Source organism: Nilaparvata lugens, chromosome 13 (assembly GCF_014356525.2).
Source record: "Nilaparvata lugens isolate BPH chromosome 13, ASM1435652v1, whole genome shotgun sequence".
In the NCBI taxonomy this organism is placed as follows: Eukaryota; Metazoa; Arthropoda; class Insecta; order Hemiptera; family Delphacidae; genus Nilaparvata; species Nilaparvata lugens.
The window spans coordinates 8,776,460-8,788,509 of record NC_052516.1 but is presented as its reverse complement, the minus strand read 5'-3'; the positions used below and the strand labels follow the sequence as shown (position 1 = coordinate 8,788,509).

Here is a 12,050-nt window from a genome sequence, read left to right as displayed (position 1 = left end):
TGTAGGCCATGTGGAACCATGAGAAATTACCAAAATATTCAACATTGATTACGGAAATACCGATACACCATATTTAATCATGGGAAGATATGCTAAAATATACTTGTATTTTCATGATAAATATTTTTAATAATTTATTGACAAGAATCAACTACCAATATGATATCAGATATACCGGGATGAATTGAATCACAGCTATCTACTATGCAAGGGAGTGGAAGAAGAAACTTGGCAACTATGTAGTCCTATCATTTCCAGTGACGATATACCGTATATCTCACTATAGTATATTTGTGAGGTAATATAAGATTTTTTCAGGGATTTCAACCGAGTTGGAATCTGAAAATCTAAAGTGGGTTTCATTCATTTCTTAGACTGTCAGTATTGGTTGAATGGGAAACATCGATGCTATCTATAAGGAAACACTGACAATTCGAATAGAGGCTCACTATAGTGAGGTCCACGTTATAATGATAGTGGATAAAGATAGGAGAATAGCGATGCCGATTCTCTGCATTAATTAATTTTATTTCTACACTGTTAAAAACATAATTGGCATCCTTGTGGACCTAGAAGAGGATAGTACCACCGGCTTTGTCGAATGATAGACAAGGATAGCAAAACCAAAGTTGATCAAATACTGTCATTATAACGTGGACCTCACTATATACGATGTGCAAATCAGATTCAAATTCAGTTGTATTATAACTTCTCACGTTTTTCATGAGTCTTATTTTGAGAAGATTAAGTTGATTGTATAAAAACAGTGTGATATAAAGCTTCGTTTACACCAAAGCTATTAACAAAATGTTAATTTCTCCATCCTTATAGATTCTATTAGATTGAACATAACTTATCATACACATGATGAACATATGTGTTTGTCAAGTTCCGTTCAATCTAATAGGATCTATAAGGACGCATTATGTGTTATATCGGGGCACCGAGCTTCGCTCGTTATTTTTATTTATTGATAAACAGAACACAATTCTCTAAAATGATCGTGTTCATATTTCACAGCTGGCTATATGTCATCTTAAGGTGCGTACAGATATACGTGCCGCGAACATGAGCAGTTCACTTTTAATCAGCTGACTATATCTGTATTTTTACAGAAATGGTAAGATACAGATATAAAAAGCTTGGCATCAGCTGATTAAAAGTGAATTGCTCATGTTCGCGGCGCGTATATCTGTATGCACCTTTATGAATTTCGGGGATGCGATATTTTGACTTTTCACATACTCACTCGCTCACTCACTTTTTTACTATCCACAGCTGTTTCAGCCAAGGATGAATTATCCTTTTAATGACATTTAGCGAGTTTCCCAAGGATGAGACCTAGTGCAATCGAATCTTTATATCATAAACCTACTATGTTCCAAATTTCGTGAAAATCGTTAGAGCCGTTTTCGAGATCCGTTAAACATAGATAACCAGATATAAAAATAACCAGATATATTAATTTCAGAAATTGCTCGCTTAATATAATAGGATGTTAAGTTATATCATAGAGAAACAATAGTGTAAATAGATATCCCATGATATAGGGCGTTTATGTCGCAACTTTTACTGTTATCTCAAGCTGATAGTCCATTTAGTTCTTTCCTGTGAAGCTTTATGACGCTGATAGTCTCTCATATTGTGCCGTTCATACACTCTTACCCGGTCAAAACAGTAAAAATCGACAATAATCGACTGTAATCGGCTTGAGATAACAGTAAAAGTTGCGACATAAACGCCCTATATCATGGGATATCTACTTACGCTATTCTTTCTCTATGGTTATATTCATTCTAATAGAATCTATAAGGACGGAGAAATGAACATTTTGTTAATAATTTTGGCGTAAACGAAGCTTTAGTAGTAGCCTATTAAATTATTATATTGAAGAACGTGATTCGATCATAGGATAATTATTACAATTCACATAATTTCATCATGAAAAATTTCTGTATGCTCAATCTATAATCATACTCGTTCGTATCTTCCAAATTTGTTATATCCTTACTTCATACCGTACATTATACTCCTTTCAGCAAGCCTTTCTAATTCAGATTCTATTTTCTTTGCATAAATTTGCGGCCGTATTATTTCGTCAAAGTAAATTACCTTTCAACTGAGCAACAGAGCACAGAGAAACAAAAGAGAAGAAAAATAACAAGTTGTGTTCTGGTCTAAATTGAAAGTTGGCCGGTGAGGAGGCTGCGTGAGGATAGAATGAGTAATTTTCTGATGAGTCTCAGGCAGATGAGACCTGTTTCTTCCCTCATTCTTATTTATTTTCTTCTTCATCCACTTCTTCATCATCTTCTTCTTCTTCTTCTTCCATTTCTTCTTCTTCTTCTTCTTCTTCTTCTCTTCTTCTTCTTCTTCTTCTTCTTCTTCTTCTTCTTCTTCTTCTTCTTCTTCTTCTTCTTCTTCTCTTCTTCTTCTTTTCTTCTTCTTTTTCTTCTTCTTTTCTTCTTCGTCATATTCGTCTTCGTCTTCGTCTTACACTTCTTTTTATTTTTATTTTTCTTCTTCTTTATTTCCTTCTCATTTCTTCTCCTCATCCTTCTTCCCCTCCTACTCATCCTTCTCATCCTCCTCCTCCTCCTCCAAATAACAGAATAGTAGATGACGTAGAAGAAGGCGTAGTAGGATTGATAGAAAAAAGAATAAATAGTGATATCCTCGTTGAAAGGGCAATATTTGATTAACACTGGTGATGTTATACTTGTCTATCATTCGACAAAGCAGATAGCGCTATCCTCCTCTAGCTCCGCAATGTTGCCAGTTCGTTTCTTAACAGTTTTGGAATAAAATAAATTGACAAAAGATTTCATCCCAATGATGAAAACTCATTATTAAATCATTGTAAAATATATTTTCTTGGCGAATAAGATAGAATTAATCATTCAAAACGAGATTGAACAGTTAATACTTTATCAGATTCACCGGTATGTGCTATATTCTATACAAGGTATATTACAACCTTAGACCAGCTATAGAATAGACACGCCCCATTGTATATTCATACTGAAAGTCGATGAAGCCAACATCTACTGCCATATCGCCAAATCGTGACGTCAGCATCAGATAGAAAACTTTTCTGTAGAGTTTGTTTACATTGTTTTCCATAGCAGATTGTGTCAATTTCAGCGGGAGCGCAGCGGGAGTTTTATTTTATTTTATTTACATAAATAATAATTTACTTCCATCTGAAATAGAAACAATCTGTAAGTTTTCTATCCAATGCTGACGTCACGATGGGGCGATATGGCAGTAGATGTTGACTTCAGAAGCTAGACTTCCCAATGTGTCTATTCTATAACTGAACGTAGTGTTGGTCTAATGATGTTGATGTCTAATGTCTAATGATGATGATCGATGTTGGTGTAAGATTACAACCGATAAGTGGTACCATCTAGCAGCAGAAATGAGAGTTACGAACACAGTTCGAGTTGTCGACCAATGAGGAGAGAGAGTGGGCGGAGTCTCGAGTCAAGCCACTTCAATATTCCAGCCAATAGCTGCTGCAGTCTACTGACACAATGAAGAGCTATAGTAAGGTCCACGTTATAATGGCAGTAGAGAAAGATAGGGTAATATATTTGCCGATTCTCTGCCTTGCCACTGCCTTCTATAGAGGATAGCTGATACCGGTATATCTGATGTAATATTAACGGTTCATTATTATTATCATTAAACAAAAATTCAAATTAAATGCTGTAAATCGATAAGAGTTTACTGTGATAACTGTTAATTCTTGTTTAAAATAATCAGTTATATATTATTCGTCAGGAAAATATATTTTTCGATGATAAAATGATAAATTTTCATGATTGAGATCAAGTAATAAGTTGATTAATTATATTTCTATATAGATAAAAAACGATCTGACAACGTTGTGGTGCTAGAAAAGGATAACACTATCTGCTTTGTTGGATGATAGACAATCATTCTGCCTTGAGTAATAGCAAAGAGAAACAACAGCATAAGTAGATATCCCATGGTATAGGGCGTTTATGTCGCAACTTTTACTGTTATCTCAAGCCGATAGTCCACGTAGTTCTTTCTTATGCAGCTGTGTGACGCTGGTAGTCTCTCAAATTGTGCCGTTTATACACTATCACCCCAACAAAACAGTAAAAATTGACAATAATCGACAGTAATCGGCTTGAGATAACAGTAAAAGTTGCGACATAAATTCCCTATACCATGGGATATCTACTTAGGCTATTGTTTCTCTATGGTAATAGACACTATCTGCTTTGAGTGCTTTACCATTCAATACAATTTATTCCGCAAGAGAACATAAATTTTGTCTTATAGTCTGTATAAAATAAATGATTGAGATTTTGAGAAAATATCCCTGTTGCCAGATTGTGCAGAATTGCAATATTTTCCTGCAAGCCCTTATGACACGATGTATTCAATTCGACAACACTGTCGGTGCGGAGTTGTCAAATTGAATATATCCAGTCATATGGGCTTGCATGAAAAGATTGAAATTTAGTTCAATTTGGCAACACGTATATTTTCTTTAACTAATGATAATAATATTCCTATGGCTTTTATTGGTGTGGAGTCACTGACAGAAATTCCAATAATTATAATATTATTATTAGTCAAGTCTCAAATTATTTTATACAAAATGTATGACATTTAATTTTGATGTGTTTGAGAAAAATATAATTTTCTTTGTTTATTTTCAGTCAAAGCGGCTATTCGTGTATGATGTTCTACAAACGTGAGTCACATGTGATTGAGCTGCAACAATCAGGTATAAAATAAATTACAAATCATAATTATCAAGTTCATTGATTTTAACCGCTGGTAGAAGACTTCATTCGTTTTTCTCATTGGTTTCCAAGGCAGAAATAGTCATTCGTTTGATAGTTTAAACACGTTTGAATTTAATTGACTTACTTGTATCAAGACATGTATAAAAAAATAACATTTAATTATTATAGAATGAACAATCCATATAAATAGTTGATATAATATATCAAATCAAATTTTTTTATTCGCAATTCAAACAATTGAGGGTCCTGCCAAACCCAAAGGATTTTCGGCGGGTGCCCATATAATCATAGTAGATAAGTGATTCCCCAACTTGTAAACAACTTACTAGAAAAATCTTGTTATGACGTCAATAGAAAGGTAGATTATGATAATGATAATCCCCAGGGTTATTTAATATAATATTATATAATCTAAGTCTGAAATTCTATCGCTATTCTCTGATATAATGAAGATGTGAACTGTATTATCTCAAGACTGGAAATATAATCTAGTTATAAGGCAAGACTGTTTCATCTTAAAATTGTTGTAGCTCTTATAAGGCTGTTTTATGAGAAAGTTGAATGTATTCAGTATGGTGCCTATCAGACAAGTATCGTAGAATATTGTATCATAAAATTGAGAAAGTATTCTACAATACTGTATTACAAGAATGTATTTCTGCCAATAATTATCAACCAAGACACTAAGACCCATATTCAGATACTCTGTTTAAACGGAGAAATGTCAGCTGATCGTTTAAACTCCATATGAAACACATTGTGATATACGCGTATGAAACCTTGTAAGTAAACTTGGTTTAGCGTTAAACGTAGATTGTGTACATGACCTTAATTGAATTCAAAACTAGGGGCCTATTTATTTTTTGTTTCATAAAAATTTAGAAGTCCTGTAATACAGGAACAGCTGATTTTATCGGCTATATTGAGCATGTAATTGGAATGGTGATTCTCATTATCATTATAAAACTACAGGACATGTAATACAGGAAAAGTTCCTGTATTACAGGTAAAATTTAGAAGTTTGTGTTTCATAAACAATTTTCCCTGTAAAACAATTTCATTACAGTAAAACAATACAGTCATTTGCCTGTATTACAAGTAAATAATACAGGACTTTATCATAATTGAGTTTCATAAAAAGAAACTTCCTGTATTACTGGACCTGTAAAATGTCGAATATTTTATCATTGTTGAGACCATCCTAAAACTTTTACAAGTGTAGGTAGAATCTTGAAAAGCGACATTATGTTGAAAAGGGAACATGTTAAAATGGATGAAGGTAGTAGTTCTAGTTCTGGTAAAGATGACTATGTTATTATTCGTGGGCCAAAAATTTTAAAGGACAGAATTTATTACAATATTATGCAGAAAATTTATCAATATTATGAAAGGTTTAGATTAAGCTTTCCCCAATAAAGCGTTATTGGAAATATTCAGAAAATGTACCGTTCATAATGTTTTTATGTGTTTTAAACAAATTTAATGTCGATAATCCAATTATTAACATTTGATAATTAACTTTTTTTGAAATATTACTACTCACATAACTGTTATAATGAGTTATGTATGAATGTAATCTGTCCATCGTCAGAAATTTGATAATGTGGATTTTCCACCAAAACATCTCAAGTACCTAGCACTTTGTTCAAATATTATATTAGGCTCGCTGGCCAATGAAAACATTAATTCAAAATAAAGGAACTGTAATACAGGTGAATATTGCAGGTGATTTTACAAGTGTAGAATTATTTTTATGAAACATAATTTTACAGGATTGTAAATTTTAATTTATATGTCCTGTAATACAGGCCCTGTATTACAAGGGTTTTATGAAACAGGCCTCAGAGATTGAACTTGTAAACTCATTTTTAATGTTTATCCTATTGAGAACTGTTCGTTCAATTCGATAATTGGGTTGAATTTTCATGCAGTGTTCATTCCATAATTGAATAGTTCAATTCAATAATCTATCAACGCATGATGTTCATTATTATGATTTTTCAAATTGATGAAATAGCACTTCAACCTCAGAAAAGATTGATAAAATTTGAAAATGATTGATGAGATTTCATCTATAATTAATTTAAATGTTTTTTTTTCTCAGCAAATCGTACACAAACTCCGGAGGAGGCATGTTTGTCTTTCAACTTCAACCCACTGATTCTTCCATACACAACTTTAACAAGTGAGTAGTTTAACATCATGAAAAAATAATAATAATATCAACAATCCTTCTTTCTATTTTTCTTCTTCTTTTTCATACTTTTCAGTTGATTTTTCTTATTCAACAAACTTTGTAAAGTTATTTTTTAGTTTATACTTTCCTGTTTTTATTACATTACATATTGTCTTTTTCTTTATTTATTTCGAACTTCGAATGTCATAAAAATTCCTAGTAAACTTACCTAATTATGTTCTTAATATTGTTTTTGTGATTGGGCACCCGCCGAAAAACCTACAGGTTTGGCAGGACCCTAAATTGTTTTTTTTTTTTTTTTGAAATTGTGAATAAAATTTGATTTGAATTTGAATTTGAATTTGGTCAATAGTCATGAACAAATATTACATAATATATAGTAAGGTCCCGTTATAATTTTAAAAGTATGAAATGTTAAGTGATTGTTGAGTTCTAGCATAGAGAAACAATACCGTAAGTAGATATCCCATGGTATAGGGAGTTTATGTCGCAACTTTTACTATTATCTCAAGCCGATTATTGTCGATTATTGTCAATTTTCACTGTTTTGTTGGAGTGATAGTGTATGAACGGCACAATTTGAGAGACTACCAGCGTCACACAGCTGCATAGGAAAGAACTATGTGAACTATCGGCTTGGGATAACAGTAAAAGTTGCGACATAAACGCCATATACCATGGGATATCTACTTATGCTATCGTTAATTTCTCTATTGTTTTAGCTTCTTTGTTATCTGAACAATCATTCACAATCATAAATTCAAAAAGGAAAGAATAATGGCAGTATTCGATTAACATTGGTGTTGCTATCCTTGCCTATCATTCGACAAAACAGAAAGCGCTATCCTTTTCTAGCTCCGCATTGTTCCCAGATTGTTCTCTAAGATTGTAGAAAAATTATTGATCTTGCTTCTCTTGTCCATCATTCGTCATATTCATCACAGTTCAAATATATGAAATAATATTACGAATATGATAATATTCTATTGGGAAACACTTGCAATTGAAATAATATTTCGGAAGCATATAACATTATTCCGAATATGAATTTGATTATCATTGAATGTAGAATCACAGATTCAAACGTTAAGGTGCGTACAGATATACGCGCCGCGAACATGAGCAGTTCACTTTTAATCAGCTGATGCCAAGCTTTTTATATCTGTATCTGACCGTTTCTATAAAAATACAGATATAGTCAGCTGATTAAAAGTGAATTGCTCATGAGTGAATTGCTGATGCCTAGCTTTTTACTTTCCTTGCCCTACTACCATAGGTAAGGAAAGTATTGCTTTCCAAAAAAAATTAAGGTACCCCAATTTCAAGTTTTCTATACGTTTCAAGGTCCCCTGAGTCCAAAAACATGATTTTTGGGTGTTGGTCTGTGTGTGTGTGTGTGTGTGTATGTGTGTGTGTGTGTGTGTGTGTGTATGTGTGTATGTGTGTATGTCTGTGAACACGATAACTCCATTCCTAATTAACCGATTGAATGAAATTTTAAACTTAAGGTCCTTATACCATGAGGACCCGACAACAAGAAATTCAATAAAATTCAATTCAAGATGGCGGAAAAAATGACGGATAATTACTAAAAAACCATGTTTTTCACGATTTTCTCAAAAACGGCTCTAACGATTTTCTTTAAATTTATACCATGGATAGCTATTTATGAGCCCTATCAACTGACATGAGTCTCATCTCTGGGAAAATTGCAGGAGCTGCGTAATATTCTCGAGAAAAATGGCGGATAATTACTAAAAAACCATGTTTTTCACGGTTTTCTCGAAAACAGCTCTAACGATTTTCTTCAAATTTATACCATGGATAGCTATTTATAAGCCCTATCAACTGACATGAGTCTCATTTCTGGGAAAATTGCAGGAGCTCCGTAATATTTTTGAGAAAAATGGCGGATAATCACTAAAAAAACATGTTTTTCACGGTTTTCTCGAAAACGGCTGTAACGATTTTCTTCAAATTTATTAAATGGATAGCTTTTTATCAGCTCTATCAACTGGCATGATTCTCCTCTCTGGGAAACTGATGGGGGGTCCACCCCATCCTTGAGAAATGGACTTAGTAACCTCCTTCTTGTGCATGAGGTAGGTAGGTAGCGCAGTTCATAAAAATAACACATAGTCGAGATATTTCATCTGTAGAACAGCTGTTTTGACAACTTTAAAAAAATTACGACTAAAAAAATAATCGTATTTCACAATTTACTCTAAGGATAAAGTACTCTGAAAACAATAATTATATATACACATATACAGAAGTTTGATCGTAGTTTCAAATATGAGCAAGGAAAGTTGTGTGAGTGTACCACACCAGATTTTTGTATCTGTATCTTACCGTTTCTGTAAAAATACAGATATAGTCAGCTGATTAAAAGTGAATTGCTCATGCTCATGTTCGCGGCGCGTATATCTGTAGCTGTACACACCTTTACGTCTGTGGTAGAATTCAGAATAATAATATAATAATACTTCATCGTGAATTGTGAGCCAAATTATAATAAGAACCAAGGCACGTGTGTTCAATCGGAACTTCATAACAACAAAAAACACCCCAACATCTCGTTATAAATTCTCCATTATCATACAAAAACAAAGAACTCTTGTTACTCAGGTCTCACGGATTGAATGAATTGAAATGTAGACATGCGAAACTTTTCAAAGAGATGATCACGAGTTTCAAGTTCACGAGTTACCTATTTATTCAGGTGGGTTTCGTTGAATGAATTGTTATGTTTAATGTTCTCATAACGTATAGAATTCAAGAAATAACCTTCGGCGTGTAAGATTTTCAAGATATGTAGCTTATGTTCTCAAACTTGGCCTTTCTTAGCTCAATTTCCATGTTATATATCCTTATCTGAGAGAGAGAATGATACAGAGAGAGGATGAATAGAGAAAGAGAGAGAAAGTGAGAGAGAGATAGAGATTTATTGACTGATTGATTGATAAGCTGCCTTTATTTTAAACCTAGGAGAGTGAAGTTAGGGTGCATTAGTCTCTCCTTGTAATATATCCTTATCTTAGCATGATAGAGTGAGGATGAGAGGGATAGAGAAAGTGAGAGAGATAGAGATTTATTGACTGATTGATTGATTATAGTTTGTGTAAAACAAGTTGAGACTTAACCCTCCATCCGAAGAAATTACAGGGTTGCCAAATCGTGTAAAATTGCAACTTTCTCAAATTTCAAATTTAACGTCAGAATTGGATGTATAATATCATCCCCGATATCCTAGTAGTGCTAAAAAAGGTTCAGGGTTGAAGGATTAAGAGGAAATTTTATTTTTATTATGGAATTGGATACATCGCGAAGATTTGTTTTTCTTTTGAATATTACTTCTCTCAGAATCATGTAGAGTCGTAATGAGTAATAATTCCATATCAAATGAACGGTGAGACTGTCTCCTTTCTATCGAGTGATCCGTGGTCTAGTGGATAGAGTGCTTGCGTGGCAGCATAGAGATCCCGGGTTCAAACCCTCTCAATACCAAAAGTTTTTTAACCAGATCACTCCCGTGTTATCGGATGGGCACGTTAATTGTCGGTCCCGGCTGAAGTATGACAGTCGTAAGGCCCATTGACGGCTTAAATTATATATTCAGGCGGTGGGACCTTCCCGCAAGGGACTCCCCACCAACAAAAGCCATACGAATTTACTTTTTTATTGGTGTCTGGATCATTTTTATCCGACCCACAGTTATTTTTCAATTAATAATTATGCTCGTCGATGTCGAGACATTTCAAGCAGAAAACATGAGATTTTCGACATGCTAGAAACATTTTTGTTTCAAAAGATAAGTAGGTAGTGAAAGCGAGAAAGTTTCTCAAAAATAATAGAAGAGATTAAAAACTAAATCAATATTTGTTGTATACTTGAGATAACGGAATTGATTCATGAAGAAATATGATGATCGAAATGAATGAATCAAATAATAAACTTTTAAATGAGAAGGAAACCTCACAACAGTCTTGCGTGCCACTGAGGAACAAGATGTTTCAAATAATTAATAATTTCGGTGGAGGTTAATTTTGGCATTGCACGTAAATTCGGTCTCTCTCGCGCATCGCATAGCATGCAAAACAACACTGAGCTCTGCTCGAAACAATGAGAGCATTGTTATACCCTTGCAAAAGCTCTACAACCTTATTTTCTCGCCAGTATATTAGTGTTGCCGCTTTCCGAGTCTCTGTGTTGCGCTGAAACTTAGCTGGGTTAATCTTTAACCCAAGTAGATTGCTGGAAGAAGAAAAGGAAGAAGAAGAAGAGGGAAGAAGAAGAAGAAGAAGAAGAGGAAGAAGAAGAAGAGGAAGAAGAAGAAGAAGAAGAGGAAGAAGAAGAAAAGATGATGTGATGAAGAAGATGAAGTAGAAGAAGTAGTAGAAGAAGAAGAAGAAGAAGAAGAAGAAGAAGAAGAAGAAGAAGACAGGAGAAAAAGAAGAAGAAGAAGAAGAAGAAGACAGGAGAAAAAGAAGAAGGAGAAGAAGAAGAGTTTGTTGCAAGAACTTACTAAACAATAACCAATGAAACAATAGAAGCGGTGACCGAGTCCAGGGGTCTAGATTAAACGTGCTAATTACAACAAAAGAGGTGAGAAAGAGATAGAAGATGGTGAAGAAAAGAAGGAGAATGAGTGTGGAAGAACAAGGTGAAGAAGTAGTAAATGAGAAAAAAGAGGGGGGAAGGAGAACTAGGAACTAGTTCAGTGACTACAGTAGGACAAGAATACAGTATAAATAAATAGGGAGAAGTAAACAGGTCTATGAGAAAGGGAAGAAGAAGGAGAATCGGATAAGAGTGGAGAATGACTGAGGATAAACACAGATAAAAGAAAACTCTAACACTGTACAGTATAACCAGAGGGTATAGAATGTAACATGAGACCATAGAGAAAATAGTACAAGAAGATATCCCATGGTATAGGGTGTTTATGTTTCAATTTTCAATGTTAACTCAAGCCGATAGTACTATAGTGAGGTCCACGTTATAATGGCAGTGGATAAAGATAGAAGAATAACGATGCCGATTCTCTGCATTAATTAATTATA

The 12,050-nt window shown here is 33.8% G+C and overlaps 1 protein-coding gene across 3 annotated transcripts in view; it reads left to right on the top strand.

Moving 5' to 3' along the window:
* Positions 1-12,050, top strand: part of LOC111057455 — a 356,053-nt gene that overhangs the window by 331,527 nt on the left and 12,476 nt on the right. For all 3 annotated transcript variants that reach the window (XR_005572751.1, XM_039439738.1, XM_039439739.1), the window contains exons 9-10: positions 4,701-4,768; positions 6,895-6,975. Coding sequence is in view for 2 of the 3 variants with exons in the window: in XM_039439738.1 (XP_039295672.1) it covers positions 4,701-4,768; positions 6,895-6,975 (149 nt within the window). In the remaining variant the exon portion in view is untranslated. The remainder of the gene's footprint in view (positions 1-4,700; positions 4,769-6,894; positions 6,976-12,050) is intronic.